Raw genomic sequence first — 25,793 nt, forward strand, 5'->3', positions numbered from 1 at the left:
TAAACAATTCAGAAGTAGATGGTCATACGTTGGATCAGTCTCTCAAAATGCAAAGATACAACAGTTAGTAAATAGAAACATTGTATGATGTTACAATTTTGTCGTAACTAGGAACACACCCTTAGTTATACAACGTGTCACTATTACTGTGAGAAAATTTTTATGAAGAAACAACACCAAAATTATATAATGATAACGACATATGTACATTTAATCAGAATAACGTAGAAAGAAAAGCTTCACACAAAAATTAACTTCTAACTCTGTTCAAGATGAATTTAGATCCCGTGAAGCTTGGCCTTGCCATCTGTAAAAGAAAAACCATATTATTTACAAACACATTTAATATGACAAAAATATTTATATCCACGTATATTGCTGATAAAAGTTGCAGTAAATACTTAACAAATTTCCTAAACAAACACCCATACACTGATTATTTTTACGAAGGTATCCACACCAAGAAGTATCTAGTACCCAACAAATTAGATAAACATCGGTATATCCAATAATTAAATTAGTATTTTCATTAAAAGTTTATATTAATAAAATATTTTTAATGATACAGTGGAAAGCTTGCTCCAGAAATCATGTTCCAAAAAATTTTTGAAAACTTTTTCTGAATGATTTCCAAAATAGATAATTCGGAGGTGACCTTTACAAAGGATAAAATGATCATTTTAATAATTATGAGGGTGCAGGAAGAAAAAGGCAACTATTAGTCCCAAAAGCAAGTACAAGGGACATAACAAAAGAAATATGACTTAAATACATTTAGTCCCTAAAATATACATGCTGTTATAATACTATTTAATATTGAATTAGTCCCTTTGAAAATATTTGACTCTAAAAGCAAATAATCTATATATACAAGGATAACAAAATGAATACTTTAGAGGAGTCAAAATAAAATAACAAGGACCAAAAACAAAATATGACCATATTTCAAGAACTACCAACATATTTAAGCCAATAAATATTAATTTAACCAAGAGGAGTCTTTTGTCAGTCTCATGTATATCTATTGTTTCTTCTAATAAATAACTATTATATAAAAAATCCATTTTTATTAATCAATAAATCAGTGTAAATGATAGCTTCCACAAACCTTGAGAGAAGAAATCTTGCGAGGGGACTCAAATTGCTATTTGAATGAACTTCCTTGTTCTGTTTCTTCTTGAGATCTGTCTCTGCATTTCGGGCTTCTTCAGCTGACTTAGTCTTGCTGAGTAATCGGCCAGCCAGTTCTTGCAGGTCCTTCAATGATAATTCCTTTGAACTGCACAAATTGTTCTTCTAGGGTTATCATGAATTATGATTGATAATAGAGAAATTTAATTTTCCTTTAGCATGCTCAATGATGAATGTAGTAGAATGCAAACCTTGCCAACCGTTGAAGCAAGTTTTTGACAAGAGCATCACAGGATTGGGGCTTTGTCTTCTCCATGTTCAAAAGAGCATTGATAACAATTTGCACAATTGGCCCTTCTGGATCCTCAGCAATGGCCTACAAGAACACAAAAATCCTATAACAAAATTCATAAGAACTAATCAAATCTATTCTAGGTATAATTAAGTTGCTAAAGATAATTTCATTATGGTCAAAGCCAGAGATGTTGCTGGCTATTTAATTGCTTTTTCATTTTTACTTTCCTTCTCTTTTCTGAATGCACTACTGTCTATAAGAGTACAAAATTGTTGGAATAGTAATCATTATCATCTTTTTAACAAAGTCAATGGCACATTATATAATCTTGCTTCATTTCCACAGAAATTAATGACTCAGTATTTACAAGGTATGTAACAAAAGTGAAGAATATCAAATACAATTCTAATTGAGAAACCTTGTATCTTTTCCAACTTCAATCAGCATTGTGCAAGCAGATTCATGTGGCATAACAAACTAAATTCAAACAGGAGAAAGTCATAACCATGCGTGCATTCACCTCTTTTAATGATGGAATAAGCAAAACAGATAACGGCGCAGATGATGAGATTATTTTGGCACTTTCTTCATCATCAATATCATTCTGTGATCTTGAAATCCCCTTTTGTGCATCAATGTATTCACGAGATGGTCTGAAAAAAAATATTTCTTGAAAAATAAAAAATCACTGTTTTCATATAAGCAATATTTACAAAACACCAGCAATACGGCAATGGAAGTACCTGGAAGAATCAGAGCTGGTTGACATTTGATCTCTCCTGCTTTCTTGTACATCATTGTTGAGTTTTCCCAGTGCAAATCTATCCCGGACATTCATTTTCTTCAATCCACCTTGGATAGCAGCCTTTGCCTAGAAAGAAAAATATTGTAAAGATAAGATATTACGATAGGACCAAGTAATATAATTACTTCCACAGTAATCACAAATATGTCAAGCATTCAAGTAGTAAAATTATAAATCAACACATAAAACTGTTAAGAAGTAGACTTTAAGTTTAACTCAACCCTTAGATAAAATTTGTACTCATTTATATATTATAAAATTGTTTTATCTCTTTATCTCTAGTAGATGTAAAACTTCCAACAAACAAATAATTAAACAAAATTACTTTAAATGGGGTTTAAGAAATTAATAGAGCTAAAATGTATCTAAAATGTACATGGGTAACGTATAAAATATGTAAACTAGTACTAAATACAATACCGTTTCCTAAAAGATAAACTAGCAAAGGAAAAAAAAAAACATATTGTCTTGCCACAATTAACATTCAAGTCAAATTCAAAGCTCAGATAAAAAAAATAATAGAACCTCAGCAAGATTTGTAGCACTATCTTCAAATGAGGCATTTGAATTTCTGCTATTAAGTCCAAGTCGGGACCTTGGTGTCTGTGGAGAATCAGAATCATCGTGCTGATTACGCAAAACAACAGTTCCGCTTGTAGAAACGTCTTCAAAAGAAGCATAGCTGCTGCTAGACTGTGACAATAAATTTTTCAATAAGTGAATGCATTTAAGAGAAACAATAACTACCATTTGTAAATTAAAAAATATCAGTTAAAAACATACGCGGGAACTTTGGTCACGAAACAGTGATGACTGTGGTCCTTTTGGAGACCGAACAACAACAGTTCCTAATCCATTCCCAAACAATTCATCCTGCTAAACGGCAAGTTCAATATATCAAAATATGTTCAAGTATATAAGGAAGTTCAATCTAGTTCATGGGATTTTTGCGATACTTGATGGTTAATGCAATTCTTTATGTACTGTTAAGACTCTTTAAATCATTATACTGCTGTAAACACTTTAATTGTTGTTTATATGTCTGCTATAAGTGAAGCAAATTGGAGAAAGAAATTTTTATCAGCTTCGGCTAAAAATATCTAAAACTGCAGCGGTTACAACTCACAGCTAAGCATTTATCATATTTTTAAAAGTTTTTGAAACAAATCAAAAGGCTCTCACATTCCTTTTGTGGAGATATATCATTTAATTTGAAAAGGGAAGACCAACATAGTGAGAGTCAATTACATCTTCAAGATGATTATCCAGATGTTCATCATGGTAGGGAACTCCTGAATCTTTTCCAAAAGAAGCCTCTAGCAACTCACTTTTATTGCCAGATCCCCCCTGATAGCCACTCTCTGGACTTTTTTTTTGGGTAAGCTGATGATTTGAAACTTCAGTTTTCTTGTCTCTAAATTGAGGTGGTCGTGACACACTACGAAAGGTTCCAGTACCCTGAGATCCACTAATGCTGAAGTCCCACCCAGAACTTTTCAGGGTTTTACCTTGGCCACTGCATGTTAGGCAGAGAGTTAGGAATCAAGAATTGAAAAGAGAAAAAAAATATATTAAATAGTATGAAAAGAACAAGAAATAGGAGGGAAATTTCTCCTCCAAGGGTTTCCCCTTCACAAAGGATTTCTCCTTTCTAAAAGAGCCAATTCTCAATTTACAATAATAACAAATCTGCATCTAACTAACCCCTAGAACCAACTAATTAATACAATGTCCATTAGAGAATCCACCGTGTAAAACAAAAAGCAGTAACTAAACAATTGTAACCTACCTAGGCTGATTAGTCTCATCAACCCTTAAATCTTTCGCAACCTTAACAGTATCATATGCCTCGCCCACCCCCTTTGGGGCATTTCTGGGTGTTGCCTCATCTTCCTTTATTTGAAACTTTGGACGCTCCCTGTCATGAAATAACAAAGCATCGTGACAATCACAAGCTGGGAAATAATTTGATTTAGCTTATTTTCTGGTCATGCAAAGTGTTCAAAGAGTATCAGCAAAAGGGTTTCAATAGTCAGTCCAAACATCACATGTTTTGAATTCAAATAAAACAAACTAATAATGACCAAACAAAAAGGAAAAAGAAGAAATGTGGAGAAAAACTACATAGACAGAAGGGAAAAAAAGTAGAGCAAAGAACACAAAATAGCAGAGTTGCAAGTAATAATTAATACCTTATTCTCTCCAATAGCTTAGGACTCTTCCTGGCGTTCCGAATGAAACGATGTCTAAGAAGCTCTTTAGCACTTGGTCTCTGGAATTAAAGTCATTAAATGGGAGAGAAGTTAGGGAAGATACGGACAAAAAGAACCAGATTTATCTATTCTGATATAGGTTCAGAATACAAAGTGACCAACTATGGAAAAGTCCTATATATATTGAACCACGTTGAAGGATACAACTTTCAATAGGACGAATCCAGACAAATAAATACAATTTCCAACCTGTTGTAAACAACATACTATCGGGATAAAAATATTCTCAATATCTCTATAGTAATTAGAAAAAAATATCTCCAAAATCTTCCAATTCATTTTAGCATAATCTTATTTCTTTATTTTAAAGGATTTGATCATTATTACAAATAGAAATGAAGAGTTTAATTGGTGTGATTGTTATCATTAAAATAAGTAATTATTTTCTACATGGTTCAAGTTTGGATCAAAGTTACTAAGTTTAGAATCTATTAAGATCTTTCAAATCTTTATTAAATTTTTTCTGTCTTGTCAAAAATCAGTTCGGAATGAACATTAATAGGATTAGGTCTGGTAGTGGTACTGAAATGTGAATCATAAATTCTCCAAATTTTTGCCTCATAATGGTATTGTTTATGAACTAACATGTGTTAACACTCCACAACCAAAAAAAATTGTATAAAGGAAGAATTGTCATCTTCTAGAAGTAGCTAGAGCCACGCTTTTTTAGAAGTCTATTCCCAAAACCCATTGGGAAGAAGTTGTGTTAACTATCACATACCTCATCAACAAGTTACCCAATTGTATCTTATGTAATGTTAATCCTACTGAGTCTTCTTTATCTTTATTTCCCTCTTCTCCACTAGTGTTAGACCTACCTTATCAAGTCTTTTGATGTTCTTATTTTGTTTACTTTCATAATCTTAATCACAATACATTAGATCTTAGAGCTCTTAAACATATATTTATCACTTATCTTTCTAATAAGAAATAATACATATGTTACCATCCTGGCAGTCAACGTGTCTTTATCACCATGGATGTTACCTTTCATGAAACAAAATCCTTTTTTATCAGCCCTACACTTCAAGGGGATAAAGCATTTGATGCGGGGAAGGTTTCCTTCTCGTGATTACCATATTTATCATTGTACGATGCTCAAGATCCAACTGATGAAGTCACCACAAATTGGATCAAACCAAATATCAGTGAGGAAGAAGACGAATTTTTTGGTAAAAAATATCATAGAAAACCTACTTTAACTTTGGAGTTAGAGTTGTGGCTCAGAAGTGAGGAGCCCTAAAGGCAACATTGAGGAGATAAATGTTACTGAAAATTTACCCACTGTATTGAGAAAGGGAAAATATCATGTGTTAAATATCCTATTTCTCAATATGCCTACACTAAAGCTTTATTGTTGCCATTGATGCTATAAGATTCCTACACCCAAGTTCAAAAAGCCATGAGAAGTGAACATTGGATTCAAGCCATGAGAGAAGATGGATGCATTAGAAAAAAACTCAACATAGGAGATTGTTGACAAATTAAGAGATAAAAATCTTAGAATGCAGATGGATATTTACTGTGAAACATAAGGCAAAGTCAATAGATAAGTGTTTGCTAGATTAGATGCAAAGGGATATACTCAAACTCACAGAGTTAACTATGAGGAGACTTTTTTGCTTGTAGCAAAGATAGATTATGTCATGTTGGTCTTACTCTAACGGCTCATTTTGGATGGGACTTACACTAGTTGGATGTAAAGAATGTCTTTCTTCATGGAACTTTAAGAAGTGCAAATGAAGATTCCTCTTAGATTTGACACTCATAGTGGAAGGATTAAGTATGCATCCTAATGGAGGCCTTATATGATCTTAAACAATCTCCAAGAGCATGGATTAGGAGATTTACTAAAGCAACGGTTTCACTAGGACGAAAGTAAAGTCAAGGAATTATACTTTATTCATAAAGTACTCCAATACAGGTAAAGTTATACTATGTGGATGACATAAATATTGAAGGAAAACTAGCGGCCCAATTTGAATGAAAGACTTGGGAAAATTAAAATATTTCCTTGAAATAAAGGTTCCGTAATCAAAAAGGAGATTTTCATCTCCCAAACAAAAAGGTTAGAACGTAATCCATCAAGAGTTCCTATTGAACATAATTGGAACTGGAGAGAATTCTCCTGTAGAAAAAGAAAATATTATTAATTGGTAGGAAAACTTATTTATTTATCACACACGAGACAAGACACTTTATGCAATTATTACTTCTGTACGAAAAAAAAAGACATTAGAAATTGGTGGGAAAACTTATTTATTTATCACACGAAACTAGACAGTATTTGTGCAATTACTATGGTGAGCCAGTTCATGCATGATCATAGAGAAAGACACATGAAAGCAATTAACAGAATTCTTCGGTACTTGAAATGAATACTAGGAAAGGGGATCCTCTTTAGGAAAAAAAGACACTCTGCAGTTTGTTATTGACAAACAATCTACCTCTGGGTATTGTATCTCATTCTAGTGTAGAAAATGAATTTCAAGCCCTTGTTGAATGAAGATCATACTTGATAACCTTACAATAAAGGTTGATATCCCTATGCAATTGTATTGTGATATCAAGTCAGCCATGAGCATTGCCATTAATCCAACTCAAGATGATAGGACGAAACATATTGAAATTGACTAGTACTTCATCAAAGATAATCTTGACAAGGGCCTAATTGTTGCTGTTAGATATTGTTTGATATTATTAAGATATTGTTAGATATTGATAACCACAATATCAAACAATATCTTTTATTTAATTTTTTTATTTTCAGTTACTCTTTTTACTTGTACCTCTCTCTATTATAAATAGATTACCCTATGTGTGGTTTATATACAAGGGAGATTAATCTCAATCCCTATTTTCTTTATTCTCAACATGGTATCAGAGCTTAAGGTATCTTTTCTTTTCGTTGTCGTTGCCTCTGCGTCGCCACTGGAGCCACCGCCTCTGCCAGACCTCCGCCGGACCGCCGTCGCTGCCGCCGGACCTCCGCCGGAACTTCGCCGAACCTTTGCCAGACCACTGCCGTCGGACCTCCATTGCCGGAGTGCCAATTTTGACCGGCAACCTTGAAGTTGTGCCTCCTCCATGGCGTCTTCCGTTGCCTCTTCCCATTCTGAAAACTCTCCTGGTGTGTCTGACCCGTCCATCTACACTATGTTAATGTACACTTATCCATTGACAAGTTAACTGGCCATAATTATGCCACATGGTCATCAGACATCCGATTATGGCTTAAGAGTCAGAGGTATCTTGATCATCTTGCCCCGAAAGCACCTACTCTCACTCCTGCTGAGAACGACCGTTGGGAAACCATTGATGCTCAATTATGTGTGGTTCTCAAGGGTACTCTTGATCCTTCGTTAAAGCAACTTTTTTGTTCCTACGAAACATGTGCTCAAATCTGGGAGCATGCCAAGTTATTATACACCAATGATACTCAACGTCTCTATGGTTTCTGTTCTAAGTTTGCTACACTTATTTCCTCTAAACATCAAGACTCTATGACTAATTATATGGGCAAAATTCATGCTCTATTTCATGAATTCAATGAATTATTGCCTCCTTCCCCCGACCCTGCCACGGAGATCGAACAACGCTCAAAGTTCTTCATGCTCGGAGCATTACACGGGCTTGTTGATAAATATTCACATATTCGTGATCAAATTTTGGGTTCCCCGGTTGTCCCCACCTTAACTTCAACCTGCTATACTCTTTTGCGTGTACCAGAACAACCTAACATTGATACACCTGCTTCTGTTGATGATTCTTCTGCATTGGTATCTCACCGCAATGACCGGACTCGCCCTCGCAAACAAGGAAAAGAGCGTCCTAAGTGTGAACATTGTGGCAAGCTCGGTCACAAGAGTGACAAGTGTTATGCATTACATGAGTGTGAACATTGTGGCAAGCCAGGTCACAAGATTGACAAGTGTTATGCATTGCATGGATGTCCTCCTCGCTCTGTTGCAGCTGTTCAGACCAACTTTTCCCCACCTTCCTCTACTGGGGATCCTCCTTCTGTTTCACCTGATACACCTGCTATGTTCAACAAATTTCTCAAATGGTATAAGGACCAGGAGTCTTCTAGTTCCACTGCATCTATCGCTCACACAGGTACATCTTTTGTTGGTCTGACTCGATCTTCTTCTCTTGGTCCTTGGGTGTTTGATTCAGGAGCCACTCATCATATTACTGGTAACAAATCTTTGTTCTCTTCTTTATCCTCTTCTAATCATTTACCTTCTGTTACACTGGCTGATGGTTCTAGAGTCTCATCTCATGGTGTTGGCACTGTTAAACTTTCTCCTTCTTTAACCATTGATAATGTTCTTTATGTCCCTGGGTCTCCTTTTAACCTGTTGTCCATCAGTCGTCTAACTCGTTCTCTTGATTGTGTTGTTTCTTTTACCCACAATTCTGTGTGTTTACAGGACCGGAGTTCGAAACCGGTGATTGGCACAGGATGTGAGTCTCATGGTCTTTGTCATCTCCGTCCCTCTACACAAGTTGGTGCAGTTATGGAGTCTCCCTCTCTTCTTCATGCTCAGTTAGGTCATCCAAGCCTTGCCAAGTTACAACAGCTTGTCCCTGCCTTGTCCAAGTTATCTCATTTGGTGTGAGTCATGCCAATTAGGCAAGCATAGCCGTACTTCCTTTCCTCGTAGTGTCACACATGATGCTTCATCCCCTTTTGCCTTGGTTCGCTCTAACATTTGGGGTCCTAGCCGCGTTAAGTCTACTTTAGATTTTCAATATTTTGTTACTTTCATTGATGATTATTCTAGATGAATGAAACATTGTTCGAAATTATTTCATATCTTTCAATCGTTTTTTAATGAAATTAAAACTCAGTTCGGTGTTTCTATTAGAGTTTTGAGTAGTGATAATGGCCGTGAATATCTTTCTCATTCTTTTAAACAATTTATGGCTTCTCACGGTATTCTGCATCAAACTTCTTGTGCTTATACCCCTCAACAAAATGGTGTAGCTGAATGTAAAAATAGACATTTTATTGAAACCACTCGCACTCTTTTAATTCCTGGAGAGGTTCCTGAACATTTTTGGGGTGATGCTATTCTTACTGCCTGTTATCTCATTAATCGCATGCCTTCTTCGGTTTTAAAGAATAACATACCTCATTCCATTTTATTTCCTCATGACCCTCTTCATCCCTTACCTCTAAGAGTTTTCAGGTCTACATGTTTTGTTCATAATTTCAGTCCTGGTCTTGACAAGCTTTCTCCTAGATCACATAAGTGTGTTTTCTTAGGGTTTACAAGATCACAAAAAGGGTACAAATGTTTTTCTCCTTTTCTTAACCGTTATTTTGTGTCTGCAGATGCCACCTTTGATGAGTTCTTCCTTTATTTTAAGAGTCAAACTTCACCTCTAACTCCATCTAGACTTGACAACTCTTCTAATACCTTTAATGTTCCTCTTATTTGTGACCCTCTTATTGTGTCTTCTTCACCATCGGTTCCTGCTCCTTCTCCACCACCTCTTCAGGTTTATAGTCGCCGAAACCGATCACAACTACCACCATGTGACTCCACTCAAGTGTCAACTGCTCTGTCTCCTCCGGCTCTGACACCTGAGTCTGACCTTCCCATTGCCCTCCGAAAAGGTATGTGTTCTACCCATAATCCCTCTCCCCATTATATTACTTTGAGTTATCATCGCTTTTCATTACCTTTTTATACATGTCTTTCCTCTCTTTCTTCTGTGACCATTCCAAAAACTGTTCGTGAAGCTTTAGCCCATCCTGGTTAGCGTTAGGCCATGACAGATGAACTAAGTGCTCTTCATAATAGTGGAACTTGGGATCTAGTCCCGTTACCGTCTGGGAAATCTGTTGTTGGTTGCAGATGGGTGTTTGCTATCAAAGTTGGACCTGATGGTACTATTGATCGCCTCAAAGCTCGTCTTGTGGCCAAAGGTTATACTCAAATTTTTGGATTGGATTATGGCGATATTTTTTCCCCGTGGCAAAGATGGCTTCTGTTCGTTTATTTATCGCAATAGCTGCTCTTCAGCAATGGCCTCTTTATCAACTGGATGTTAAAAATGCTTTCCTCAATGGTGATTTGCAAGAAGAAATCTATATGGAGCAACCTCCTGGGTTTGTTGCTCAGGGGGAGTCTTCTGGGATGGTATGTCGTCTTCGCAAATCACTATATGGCATAAAACAATCTCCTAGGGCCTGGTTTGAAAAGTTTAGCAATGTTGTTCAGCAATTTGGTATGACTTGTTGTGAAGCAGATAATTCTATCTTTTACCAACACTCGAGTGCTGAATGTGTTTACTTGATAGTATATGTTGATGACATCGTTCTTACAGGGAGTAACAATCATGGCATCTCTCAGTTGAAACAACATATCTATCACCATTTTCAGACAAAAGATCTTGGCAAACTCAGATATTTCTTGGGTATTGAGGTGGCACAGTCCAATGATGGTATTGTTATATCTTAAAGAAAGTATGCCATGGATATTCTGGAGGAAACTAGGTTGGTGAGTTCAAAGTCTGTTGATACACCCATGGATCCCAATACTAAACTTCTACCAAATCAGGGGGAGCCTATATCTGATCCTGAGCAGTATAGAAGATTAGTTGGAAAATTAAATTATCTTACTATTACTCGTCCTGACATTTCCTTTGCAGTCAGTGTGGTCAGCCAATTTCTTAATTCTCCATGTGAAGATCATTGGAATGCAGTCATTCGTATCTTGAAGTATATTAAAAGATTCCCTGGAAAAGGATTGTTATATGGTTCTAATAACCATACAAGAGTTGTTTGCTATTCAGATGCTGATTGGACATGATCTCCTTCTGATAGAAGATCTACATCTGGGTAGTGTGTCTCCATTGGTGGTAACTTGATCTCGTGGAAAAGTAAGAAACAAAGTGTTGTAGCAAGATCCAGTGCAGAAGCAGAATATAGAGCTATGGCCTCAGCTGCCTGTGAACTTGTTTGGCTCAAGCAATTGCTTCAAGAGTTACAATTTGGAGATGTTACTCAAATGACACTTGTGTGTGACAATCAGACTGCTCTTCATATTAGCTCTAATCATGTCATTTCATTCGAGAAAAGGTTATGTCTAGAGACATCAAGACTGAGTTTGTTAACTCAAGTGATCAGTTAGCAGATATATTTACTAAGTCTTTACGGGGGCCTAGAATTGATTATATTTGTAACAAGCTTGGCACATACGATTTGTATGCTCTAGCTTGAGGGGGAGTGTTAGATATTGTTTGATATTATTAAGATATTGTTAGATATTGATAACCACAATATCAAACAACATCTTCTATTTAATCTTTTTATTTTCAGTTACTCTTTTTACTTGTACCTCTCTCTATTATAAATAGATTACCCTATGTGTGGTTTATACCCAAGGGAGATTAATCTCAATCCCTATTTTCTTTATTCTCAACAGTTGCAATCATTGTTCCTACAGGACATCAAATAATAGACATTTTCACTAGAGGAGTTCCTCAAGACAGATTCTAGGATTTTGTAAACAAGTTGGGAATGACTAGTATACGTTTACCAACATCTGGAGGAGTGTTGTAATTGGTGTGATTGCTATCAATAAAATAATTCTTTGTTATCACACCTCTTTCAAATAAATGCCTTAAACAATCATATTAAGCATTATAAAATTGTTAGAGATCTTACATCGACTAGAGATAAGATAAATTTATAGTATATAAGTGGGATGCAAACCTCACTTTATAAGTCAGTTTTGTAGAGTTAAGTTTAAAGCCACCTTCTTAATATGTTATTAAAGTCATTTAAAAAGCCAATTTTAGCGAAATTTGTTGTTTGTTAGGTTTAACATGTCACTCATTATCAGGTCGCTATCAGACCACCCACAAATATCTAGTCTCACTCAAGATGTACTCGCCTCGACATGTGTTGGAGATGCCACATTGACTAAAAATAAGGCAAATATATAATATATAAGTAGACGGAAACCTCCCTTTATCAGTTGCTTTTCTAGGGTTGAATTGGTGAAAGTTCACTTCTTAAGATGGTATCCGAGTCATTTAAAAAGTCTATCCTAGTGAGATTTGTTGTTTGTTAGGCTTATCATGCTACCCGCTATTAAGACGCTATTGAACTACCCATAAGTATCTCACACTTGAGATATATATGAGGATGGTATGTTAGAAATCTCACATCAACTAGAGATGAAACAAAATTATAGTATATAAGTGTGTGCAAACATCAACTTGTAAGCTGGTTTGGTATTGGTAGATTGTTAAGCTTAAAGCCCAGTTCTTAAGGAAAACAAAAAAATTGTTTTCTCATACAAAAAAAAGATCTTACACAAAACCAAAATCTTAACAACATAAAAAGAAAGAAAATGAAACAGCAATTTGGTTAAGAATACATATACACTAATCTAGCGTACAAGCAAAAAAGGTAAATATTGAAAATGATATCAAGTAAAACATAGACACTTGCCTCAGCAGGAACCTTCTTCAAGCACAATGAAACAAATTCTTTCATATAGCGAGAAAAGTGTTCATCTAGCTGCACAAAAATATCATTAAATGTTAACTCTTAACCGGAGAAAATCATCTCCATTAGGAAAACTTCGTGAACTAAAAATACTTAGCAACTTGAAGGACCAATTAATTTGATATAACAAAGCACAGAACTTGTGGTGGATTCTCTCGTGGTATGATAAAAAGCACTCTCATTGGATGAAGATCTGCAAGTGGAGGCTCCCCTTTTGCCATCTCTATTGCAGTAATCCCCAAAGACCAGATATCTGCCTGTAAAAACAAGATACAGAGTGATGTTTTTTCTGGGATAAAAACAAAAACGGAACAGAAAAGAGAATAAAAAGAACTATGATAGGTTGGACTCAGAAAATACAATAAATTATTTTTGTAATAACTATAAGGTAACCTTTTCATTATATCCTTCTGAATTTTGAATAACCTCGGGTGCCATCCAAAATGGTGTTCCTACAAAGGTCTGCAGTTATCAAACAGTTAGCCTACCCAGTCAAAAAATTTCCACTGAATAAAACATTAATTAAATTTTACCTTTCTCCTTGATATGGTTCTTGTTAACTGTGCAGAAACTCCAAAATCAGCAACCTGTAACAAAGTCACAAAAACACAGAAATTCATATTCAAATGCATGTTAGCCCACACTTCTAATTATTTTATCTTTTATTCAGTAAATCATTCTGTCTTAAAAGAACTTGTAAATTATAGCCTCCAGAATAAGACATACCTTTACATCACCATTCTCAGTTAATAAAATGTTTGCAGCTGCAAAATTGACATCAAATTCTTTGAATTATAGAGCTAATAAAAAAGTGAAGTCCAAGATTATAAAATTTACAAATATGGAAGAGGAAAAGTAGATTCAAAGTACAGTACAAAAAAAGGAAAGAATCACTGCTGATACCTTTAATGTCTCTATGAATTTTTCCTTCAGTATGTAGGTAATCAATTGCATGAAGTAAATCACGTAGAATGCAAGCAATTGACATTTCATCAAGTGGGGGACCTGATTGCAGCTGCAAAAGCACCATATAGCATTTTGGTAATTAGCAAGAAAAATATACAAAGAATAAAAATGAAAAAAAAGTTGGGATTAGAGTGTTTAAGAGAAGGAAAATAAAATAAATAAAGACTTTGAATAATATTCTGAGATGACGTGGAATGTAGCAACACAATCCCAAATACCCAGCAATGTAGCAATGTTGCTTAGTAGTTTGTTAGTTGGGTAAAACTGAGCAGCTGTAGGTTAGTGATGATGCTATGCTCCTGTATACATATACTCATTGCGCCGGAGTTTCACCGTCTTTTGTACATTTTATCTTAAATCATTTATCTTTTTCTATTATGCAATACGATATCAAGAGCATGTTAATCCTCCCATCCTTTCCCATGGCTTCCTCTGCCTCCTCCACTAGTTACTCCAATACAAGCTACATGGCACTATCATTCTCGGTTAAGACCTGAATATCTAATATTGTTTAGGAGCATTAGATGACCCTCTGTGTTAAGAAATTTCGATAATAATAAATATAATTAAACATTGAATTGATTATTTCCATTGACATTGTTATATATATGGTAAAAAGAAAGAAATAAATCCTTGCCGAATAACAAAACCTTCTAAATGTTGTAAACATTTAGACAACCCAACGTTTATAGTGTTGGTAATAAAGAAAGCTTCTATATTTTAGTTGATAATATCTAAATGATTATTTGCAACGACTCTACCTAAAATATAGAAAGAATTTATACCGATCAAATGAGAATGCTTACCACACAATGCCAAAAAGGATTATAAATATATTATGATATTATGCATTGCAGAATGTTTCCAATTTTATATAGCATCGATACAAAAAGGAAAGACCTTCTATAAGAATATACAAGTATGTTTAATCAAGTTAAATCAAGTAACAAGACTGAAGAACAATATCAGAATAACAATGATATCATCAATGGAAGATTGCTCAAAACAGTCAAACTTTGAGCAACTATAAACACATAATGAAGACAAACAACATCATCATCAACTACTACATCTTTTATCTTTCTTAAGCTTTTCTAGCCATACACTTTGTATCTTAGTATTTGTTTTAAAGAGAGTAAAAACTTGTTATATTGAACAAGCAATTTATAGGATATAGTGTTCAGTGATCGTAGATGTTATCTCATAATAGGGACTTCTATGTCATCAATAGTAAGGTTGTCTGATGACTCATGTTATGTCGTCTAGTGAACAAGCAGTCTATTCTACATGTTATGTTATGCTAGTTAGTTGTTGTTGTGTACTTCTTACCAACATATAACCATTTTGTAGCCCTATACATGTATTCATTGTACAATACACAATAAATTATTGTATTGTAACGGTTATTAAGATAATAAATGAGACGATTAGTCAATTTTATTATGCTTTTGTGCATTCTTTATTCTAGATCTCCAGTTGGGATGATTAGAAATCAATATAGCATTGTTTGAACTTACTCCAAAACATTAGCCCATTTGTCGGTGTAGGAACATACACTAGTAGTGAAAATTTAGGAGTTGACTCACTAACCATGTTAATATGAATATATATGCAACCACACTTTCTACTCAACAATTGTGCTTTAGGAATGCAACACATGAAAATATTCAAAGACATGCAGGGGATGTTCTATTAATTAAGGTAACTTCTAAAGTAGATCAACATAATTTCCAAGCAGCAAATATATAGAAGCATGTCAATAGAAGTAACCTACTAGATCAGCAACAGAGCCTCCAGCCATGTATTCCATTATTATCCAAAGTTTAGTTTGATTAAGAAAGGAACCATAATACTCAGTAATGTACGCTGATCTACATTGTGACAGTACAGAAATTTCCTGAAAAAAAAATGGAAATTATTGAACAAAGAACATCAAATAGTTGGTAAAAGATGCACATTGTAAAGTAGTAGTAATATGTAAGATTCTATGAGTACCTTCTGAATGTCCTCTATTTCATCCTCTCTACAGAGAGTGAAAAACAAAAACAAAAAAAGTTATAAAGTCACACTAGGCAATAATTGCATTAGAATTTTGAGATCAACAAGGCAATACAATGTAGACAAGAATGGCAATATTCGATTGAGAGACAAAATATAAGTTTACTTAACAAATATGAGAAGTCAACATGGTTCACTACCATGTGTTCTACTTCCCTACAAAATGCAAGCAATATTTTTTCAATGGTCATAGGTGTGTTTGTATCCCATAGGTGTTGAATATTGAGAAAAACTGTATAGGGTTAATCTCCCTTGTGTCTAAATTACTCATAGGGTGAATGTATTTATAATAAAAAGTGATACAAGTATATATGGTAACCAAACATAAATATGGTAAATAGAAGATATTGTAATAAACAATGTCAACAATATCTACCAATATCAAACAATGTCTATTTTTCCTAATAAACAACCGACGCTTATGTTTCCCTAATTAACGCGATATCTCTAACAGTATCCCATAGGATGATGTGGTCAAGGTAAAGAAAAAGAGAATTCTCAAAAAGATAGGTTAAAAGGTATAGATGAGAAAACAATAGAGAAGAAAGCCTACATTGTAACAAAAATAGTTTGAAAAGAGGCAGGTTAGTAATACTTAGAATAATTTATATTAGGTTAGAATAGGAATAAGAAGGTGACCTAATACCTTAGGTAAGAATTCAAGTCCCACATATATAAATAGGGTTCGATGCTAATAACCAAGACCTTATAAAAAGAAACTCGTATAAGCATGTAAAAAACACCTTTAAGCAGAATATACAACATTAGAAAGTTTTCTTAGCCTACCTTGTAACAAAAATAGTTTGAAAAGAGACAAAAGTTAGTAATACCTAGAATAATTTATATTGGGTTAGAATTGGAATAAGAATGTGAGCTAACACCTTAGGTAGGAATTCAAGTCCCACCTCTATTGTACTATACCTAGACAAATTCAAACAACTACCAGGTCTAAACCGCCTACATATAGTCGTGTTATAGAAAGAGTAGACGAATGGTCAACCGAATAAAATAGCACACGTGACGGCCCAAGCCGCCTACTATAAAGTATAGTGTATAATGGAGAGCCGCTAACTCCAAAACTTAGGGAATTACAAGCGAGGCTCCTATTGTCTTCCCATAGAGACACAGGACTAGGGCTTAGCCCAGCCACATCTAGAATCTAAATATTGGCCCAACATAATTAAAAAGGGGCCCAGCCCATGAGAAAAGGCAGACACAATTAATGACTCTATAAATACACGTGGACCCCAACAATTAAGAGGTACACTTTCATTAATTCACTAATTTGAGATTTGACTTTTGAGAGCCCTTGCTGACTTGATCGTTGGAGTTCTTTCCGCAGGTAACCCCTTGAGGATCCAGACCGCCAACATTAGGAGAAGCCGCATCAAAGTCAAGGAGAAACCAGTCCGAGAAGTCAATGATTGAGGTAAGATATGATTTGTGTTTCCTAATATTCTGTTATTGTTTCCGCAGGAACATCTATAAATAGGGTTTGATGCTAATAACCAAGACCTTATAAAAAGAAACTCATATGAGCATGTGAAAAAACACCTCTGAATGGAATATACATTAGAAAGTTTTATTAGCCTTTTGTGTGTTCTTGTGTAGTGAGTTATCTAAGTGGAGTTTTCCTAAGTAATCTCTCATCCTCTTTGCCTTTCTTAAAGCATCCAAAAGAGTGTGCCAAGAGTTGAATGGTCTTTCCCACTCTTCTTGGGTGGTGTAAGTGGTCAAAGGTAAGATCCTTCTTCCCCATCCATATTGTTGAATCTATTCTTGTCCATTCTTTCCATTCTTGCTTCTATTATCTTGTGTTCTTTCTATTTTTTCATCCTCTCCCTTGTTCCACTTCCTAAGCTAGCCAAGAACCTACCAAATTACAAAAACATCACTCTGCCAAAAAGCCCAAGCTAAATTATGCAAGAAACAAATAAGCAACACCATGGTTCCTTGAATCTTACCCATCTCCCTTCAGGCCTCCAAAAAATTGTCCATAATTCACAAGAAATGTTACCATTAGAACCCCCACCACCATCCACAACATAACCCAAGCCAAAGAACTCCAAAATCACCAATCAAAGAAACCAAGAACCTAATTCTTGTCAATACCTAGCTTCTACCAACCCTTGTTGAAGTTCTCTCCAAGAACTTCATCAAGAACCAACCTAACCTCACCATGAATCCCTTAAACAAACCTAGGCTAACCCTACACATTCCCTAGCCAAGGCCAAGCCATAACCAAACCGAAAACAACCTTAAAAACATCCAAGAACTCCTATGTGGAAGCATATATTATTAGGATAAAAATATTTTCAATTTCTTCATAGTAATTTAGAAAAAATATCTTCAAACTCTTGTATTCATTTCATCATATTTTTATCCTCGTTTTAATGGTTTTCATTATTACAAATAAAGATGATAAGAATGTAATTGGTCTGATTGTTAACAATAAAATAATTCTTTATTTTCTTACATAGTTCAAATTAATATCAGTGCTCCTGATCTTTGGAGAGCCTTATTTTTGTTGCCTCATTAATAGTGGTTACTTTTGTTCCCCTTAGTCTTTGAGGTTAGCGGTGGACCAAAAAGGTGTGTTCCACTCACCTGCTTGCTATAGACAAGGTCTTCATGACCTCTTGAGCCCATTTCAACGGGTGGTGACATCTCATTTGACTTTGATTTGGTTCTCTTGCCAAACTGATTTCTTTTGTTATGAATCAAAGCAGTAAGGTTTGAATCTTTATTATCCCTTTGTTTTGTGTTTGTTTTTCAGTGCTTGTTTTGAAAGCTTTAAGAGAATAACTTGATCATTTGAAAACAATAATTAAATCAATGACTAAGCCTTTCGAATTGTATACCCTACACATAAAAGGTAAAAGTAGATTCAATACCATTGGCCCTTTGCCTCAAGTTCTTTGGATTCTTGATTTAAGAGCAATTGATCAAATAACTCATTTTCCTAAGCTCTTCAATTTGTATGTCAAAATGAGCAATGAAAAATTCACTATAGTTGTAAGTGGTGATAGTGTACTCGTATGTGGATTATGGAATATAACTTTAGAATCATCAATTGTATTAGAAGATATTCTATATGTCTTACAATTGACCAATAATCTTATCTTTATACAAAAGCTTGCAAAAGATTTGAAATTGTTTAACATTTTTGTCTTCTTATTTTGTATTTCAAGATGGTTTTAATTGGTAAGGAGCAAAGTAGGTTGTGTTTTTTGGAATCCAAAGACCAAAATAAAACAAAGGTCATAAGCCAACAAGTAATATCATAGATATGGGGGCAAATTCCCAATGACGACAAAGAGTCTTTTACATATCATAATTGTCAACTGTCAAAGCATTATTGTGCATCTTATCCCATCTCAGGTGAAAAGAGTAATTTCTTATTTAACTTGATTCACTCTAATCTTTGGGAACTGGCATCAACCATGGCGACAACACTAATTGCATTGTGCAATCATAAAGGAGGTTGTTGTAATGTGTGTACGATGCTAGGTCAATATTACATTTTAATGTTAGGTTTGGGCTATAGGTTGTATGGCCCAACTCCTTTTTTTTAAAGAAAAAAAGAAAAACTTGGTACAATAAGCTTCACTAAATAGGTTGACAAGTTTCACGATAAGGAAAGAGAGAACATTAGGGTTTTAGTGCATGGGCATTGTGCTACCACTTTGTCATTTCGCATGGGTGTTGCACTATAACTCTGTTTAACATGGGCATTACATTGCCACTCCACAACTTCTCCCATAAATGTTCCGCGATGCCATTCCTTGACACCCAAAGTAGTCAAGATGGGTAATGATTCATATTTTGTACTCATAGTTATAGTCTACACCTTCTAAATGTTTCTTCTATCCTTATTTCTGGCTTTTAACATGTATTTATATTTTCTAAAATAGATAGGAGTTTTTCTAAATACTAGCTATGTTATGTATTTTTTTACTGTATTTTTGTACTCGTCTACTATAACAGTCATCTATTGTTTTGTTGATGTCTTTTTTTATGTAGAAGATCTTTTTGACCGATTCATTTTGCATTAGATTCCTTATTTCCAGGGCTTTAATTTGGTACTGAACGCAACATTTAGAGTCCGGAGCTATCAGAAAAGACTAGAAGATGATATGTCAAAAGTTTTATTGTGTATAGGACTTCTTGTTTTCGTCGACTTTGTAAAGAGCCCAAATCAATTCAACTTCGGGCCCATTGGTTTTCCTTCATTCAGAACATTGTATACAGACTGGAGTTAGTCAGAACGACAGAAGAATGATAAGTCGAAACAAGTTCAAAGGCCTTTAGAGGTAGTTAGAGAGTTGTTTCAGTTAGAACATGAAGACCAGATGTTGTATCAAAGAGTTAGACTCTTTTCCATAGTTTGTTTCCCTTTCTCATTCTCCAAAGCATTCTATCTTTCCATTCTTATGTCTTTTATATTCCTTGCATCTTTCAACTTTCTGTCTTCACAAATTGTTCTAAGTTTCATAGACGGAATTGAAAAATATCAAACTATGGACTGTGTAGACCGATTGGCTTGTTTCAATTTTGCCTTCTTATTTTGGCTTTTAAAGACTGCAGTTCTTGATCAAGAATTGTATGTCTATGTATAATTCAATTGAATTGTACTTTCATTGTAACCAGGATAACCAGACGATTGTTTGATAGTCTTGCATTCAAGATTAAGTCAAAATTTGATGGAAGCAGTCCTAGTTTGTGCTTTGATAGTCCTTGAAATGAAACCTATTTACATTTCTGTAACTGTTTCTAAATTTAATTTGTGTTTTTACAATTCTTGAATTGAAACCCATTTACATTTATGCTACTAGACACTTAGTTTCTATAGATTAGATGATTAGATTTTGTATTCTAAAATAGACTGTCCAATATGTTTCATTCTTGTTGTTACTTCTGTTTTTGTTTTCAATTGTTAATTATGATTTCTTGTGCTTAGTTCTTTTAATTTTCAATTTCTGATTTCTGTTTTGAGTTTCAATATCAGATTCCAGTTTCTATTTTTGGGTTTTAGATAGTCATTTACAGTTAATTCAGTTTTTAGTTTCAGATTTCCAGTTTTTGCTTTAATGATTCAATTTGTGATTGATTCTTGTTAGTTGTCGATTTAATTTCCATTTTCTTGGGTTTCATCCAAAGCTGTCAATCTTTGTTAATCCAGTTTTTTTTTAATTCTGATATTCATTCTTTAAACAAAAATTCCCACTTCACTTCTTAATTTGTTTAGAGAAGAAAATTATGCAATAGACATATCTTGAGAGTGTCTTTGGGGATTTGACCTAGGTTAACATCTATATTACATTTTAAGGGGAACTTAGTTGTTTTGAAAGATCATTGCAACATGAGCTCTCTCAATGGGCTGCCATGGAAAACTCACATCGCCATGTTGTGGTGGCAAGCTATAACTTTGGCCTCGATTTCCACCATGACACCACCATAACTGATTTTATATAACACTGAGGGAGACCAGATAAAGTATGAAAAAAGGGGCCATAGACAAATTATGTGACTCTAATCCTATAAGCAATTATCCATCACCCACATAACTGGAATAGAAAACACATTTTTGCAGTCCTTCAGACCACAAATTCAATCAGTGATATCAAACATGAGACCGTGGAGAAAACTCATCTAATAATGTTCCTAAACGTGTACCAAAATTGAGTGAAATTAAATGAAATAGATATAGATGGATTCAGCTTTTAAGATTTCTTACTTCTTTTACAAAGAATATATTAAGACAAGGAGACAGTATTATTTTTCCAGTGCAGTATTTGAGTTTTATTTCATAATTATAATAAGCAAACAATTTGAGATAATTTACAGGAAGATGTTTTAAGGTACCTTTAGATGCCTATTATTATAATCAGTTCAGGTATCAAATAAATACAACCAGTCCCGCAGTTCTTTGAATTTGAACATTCTAGAAAATAATATACTTACGATTCTTCCAAATCAATCATTTTGATAGCAACTTCCTTGTTTAGCTCCTTGTCAAACCTAGGAAAAGAGGAAGACCAACAAAAAGAGAAACAACTCTTCATCATCCACACATTGGCTTTAGGTTTTGTTAATAAAAGTTACTGGAGAGCAATAAAGCAGCAATAATTTACAAATAACAATTTGTATGTGTACTACTTTAGCTTTCCTATAGACATAACTTATCACATCAAATTATACAAATATACCTTTATTGCTACATCCTTCAAAATGACATTTATAACAATTTTCCAAATATACCTTCCAATTAGTCATACCCTGCTTTTAAGCAGCAGATATACGAATTAGACTTGTCCTTAGAAAAAACTAAACTCAATTAATGCTGCATGAAACACCCTATCTAAATTTTCTTTTCATAACACTCTATTTAAATAACTTACCAAAAAATAGTATATGTAATTTAAGAAACAAAACTCTCTCTAAGTTAACATACGAGAAAGATATGCTTCAATTTCAAAACTTTGAAATAATTAGCCTACACAGTCATATGAAGACGTGTAGTTTATGCATTAGAATTATCTAACCAACCAAATATTTAGCAGTTGAAAGAGATCTACGGTAGTTTATTCATCATTCACGTCTAAATGTTAAGTCATTCAATATTTATGCCTCGTTTTCCATAGTCTGAAGAATACAACTCAGAATAAGTAGGACATTCATAAAATTCAAATACCAATAAGGAGTGATACAACAGTCATAGTAAGGTTTTACCTACTTAACTCTTTATCCGTAATAAAGAGGGCCCTTTATCCATAATAAACCCTTTATCTACCCTAACATCAAATTTCAGATGTCAACACAATACATTCTGTTATCCTTCACTATCAAAATGAGAAAGAAGAAGTATAGAGCATAAGATTTGTATCAAAAGAAAAAATTGTTATGAATATTCCCTTGAGCACAACATGAAAGGCAATCCATTTTCTCAAGGCACATTACAATGAGCTCCAATATCAAAATCATACACCTACCCTTTATACACGTCGCCGAATGACCCCTGCCCAATAAGCTCCAATGAGCTAAATCTTGCCCCTGCAGCCTCAGCCAGACCCGCTATGTCAGCCATTCTCGGGAGCAACCCTTCAGAACCCTCACACACAGTCCCCTACATAAACATCTGAAACACCAAGATCACACCTTAGCCACAAATCACATTCCAATAAGTCATAACCCCACAATCCAAATCAAATCCAAACAAACACCCCAACTATTGACCCTCAAAACCAACAACAACAACAACAACAATTAATCAACACCAGCAAAAGACCAACAACAGAAAATCGAAGCCAACCCCACCACCCCAAGTCAACCCAACTTCAAAGGGCAACCATAAAGCCCAAAATTTGTAAAAATAGAAAAGACAAAACCAGCAATAGCAATCTGAAAAGCAACTCAATGCAGCGAAGCACTGCACTTGAACTCAAAGCAAAGCAAAAGAGAAAGATAGAGTGTGCGTGTGTGAGTGTATCTCTGAGAGAGAGGGATAAAAGTTGTTAGGTGGAAGTGAGATGATAAAGTGACCGCACAGCAGAATTGAAGGCGCGAGGACACTGAGCGAAAACGAAAGGAAAGCGAAACAATAACAAGAAAAGTCACAGCATCAACCCTTTTGTGACAGTCCCACGAATCGTTGAGGAATTGGTACTGAACTCACCAAGGGCAAGAAGATTAGTGGTTCAAGGGAGACACAGAGAGGTGAATCTTTCGGAGAATTCCGAGTTGGGGATTTGGGTTAACTCGGAGCTTGATTGCTTCGTTGTTGTTCAACACATGAATCGAAGGACAAGTATGTTGTCTCAGAGCTTGTCTGTTTCATAATAGAGTCTTCTCAACTTCTCTCATATTTATTTCTATAATTAATTCCAGTTGTAATTGAATTTAACATTTAATGATTTTTTATCAATTTTAATTCATTAATTTTTATTTATATAATTAATTACTTCATTTTTTGTATAAATGTAATTGTCCAGTATTATGAACTTTCCCCTCTGACTAATCTAACTCAATCATTCCAAGAAGATCGAACTCTAACATATATATATATATATATATATATATATATATATATATATATAATTAAATTAATTAATTAAGATATGCATCTTATTGTGAAAATTTGAATCAGTAGGGAAAATTTCTCTTACCAAACTACTAAATAGTTAATGGACATAAGTTTTTATTTAAGACTGTATACTTCAGTCAAATTTATTTAGTTTTAATATTTAGGTTTTTAAATTTATAAATTTGATCGTTATTTATAAAAACTAGTTGAAACATATACGTATTCACGTCCTTTTTTAAATAATTAATTTAGTTTAAAAATAGATAAATTTAAATAAATAATTATTTAAAATTTAAAATAGTAATAAAAATAATTAGTAATAATCACTTAGAAACTAAAATGATAAGTTAACTATTTTAGATTAAAAAGTGATTAAATTTAAATTAATAGTAATAAAAATAATAAAATAATTATTTTAATATAAAAATACAGTGATTTAAAACTTAAAATTGAAAAAAGTTATATACACTAAAGAAAATAATTCCTTTCTATAGTAGTAGTTTTTTTTTTATTATCATATATTATAAAAAAAAGTATATGTAACTATTTTTAAAATTTGAGGATTAAAAGGTTTGATTCCTTTTTCTCTTTCTAGTAATTTATTTATTTTGTTTAATTTTATTTCTGTAATAATAAAAACTTCAAAAGTGGCACCATTTTAAAAAAGTTACGATAAAAAAAATTAAGGTTGAATCAAGTACCTCCATTTTTTAAAATGTAATAGTGCAAATTTCTTTACTATTAGATTAACATCATTAATTTTATAAAACGCTGACATGCATCGGTTTTAAACTATATTATGCATAAATTGAACTCGTCAATAATTATTTCTTCATATTTTACTATTAGTAAAAAAAATTGATGTATTATTAATAATTTTAAAAATATGAAACTTCACTTAAATATTTTATCAACAATCAAACTAAATTAAATTAAATATATAATGTGGTAAAAATTAAGTTTAGTTAAATTTTAAATTTAAAAAGTTTTCGATTAAGTCTTCGTTAACCTATTATAGTTTATTCGGTACTTAATACAAATTATATTTTTCAATTGAAGTATTATCATTTTATTTATTTATTTTTTGTTAAGTATTTAATTTGGTTAAGTTTGTAAGGTGATTGTTATTATCCTGTCAATTTAAACAGTTTACATCAAATCAAATGTAATTATATAATTTTATAATTTCTTAATTTTATGATTTTATACTTCACTTGTGTAGCAATTTTCATTTCAAATATCAAGTGCTACAATTTCTTCTTCTTTTTACAATTCAACATCACAAAAATAATCAATTGAATTCACAATCTTTGAAAAATTCCTTAACCACCCCTCCGTCAATAGAGAATCGACAAAAAGGTTTCCATAAAAGTCAGGATCTTCAACGACGTCGTGGTGTTGGTCAACCACAAGGAAAACTATACAAGAAAATGCAATTATCTTGAACATTTAAAATCTTCAAAACATGGTTGTGTTCCCCATTTTGCAATAGCAATGGGAGGGCTCCATGAATGCACTTGGAGTCCAACCAAAGGTATTACACATTCTGCAGCATTCCCACATTACAAGTTGTTCATCCACTAAACCTGTTGTAGAAGAGATAAATGAGTTAAAATTGAAATTTGGATAAGGAGTTCATTGGAATATCATGA

The 25,793-nt window shown here is 33.7% G+C and overlaps 1 protein-coding gene across 5 annotated transcripts; it reads right to left on the minus strand.

Annotated features, from left to right (window-relative positions):
• Window positions 1-23,902, minus strand: LOC114169627 (germinal center kinase 1-like). Of its 5 annotated transcripts, none has more exons than XM_028054865.1 (21): window positions 23,734-23,902; window positions 23,051-23,196; window positions 22,023-22,079; window positions 15,996-16,023; window positions 15,775-15,897; window positions 13,938-14,049; window positions 13,761-13,798; window positions 13,568-13,621; window positions 13,428-13,496; window positions 13,175-13,291; window positions 12,978-13,046; window positions 4,424-4,503; window positions 4,021-4,149; window positions 3,480-3,747; window positions 3,015-3,104; window positions 2,757-2,924; window positions 2,170-2,297; window positions 1,947-2,079; window positions 1,383-1,507; window positions 1,109-1,279; window positions 1-307 (listed from the first exon to the last, which is right to left on the minus strand). In XM_028054865.1, exons 2-21 carry the CDS (start codon window positions 23,143-23,145, stop codon window positions 268-270), a joined length of 2,094 nt encoding a protein of 697 aa, XP_027910666.1. In that variant the 5' UTR covers window positions 23,146-23,196; window positions 23,734-23,902; the 3' UTR covers window positions 1-267. The 5 variants fall into 5 exon arrangements, with proteins under 5 accessions (XP_027910666.1, XP_027910664.1, XP_027910665.1 ...); XM_028054863.1 differs by having other exon boundaries at window positions 3,015-3,107; XM_028054864.1 differs by lacking the exon at window positions 23,734-23,902 and adding an exon at window positions 23,685-23,705 and having other exon boundaries at window positions 3,015-3,107.
• Window positions 23,903-25,793: the final 1,891 nt, after the last annotated feature.

The sequence above is a fragment of the Vigna unguiculata genome, chromosome 11 (assembly GCF_004118075.2).
Source record: "Vigna unguiculata cultivar IT97K-499-35 chromosome 11, ASM411807v1, whole genome shotgun sequence".
In the NCBI taxonomy this organism is placed as follows: domain Eukaryota; kingdom Viridiplantae; phylum Streptophyta; class Magnoliopsida; order Fabales; family Fabaceae; genus Vigna; species Vigna unguiculata.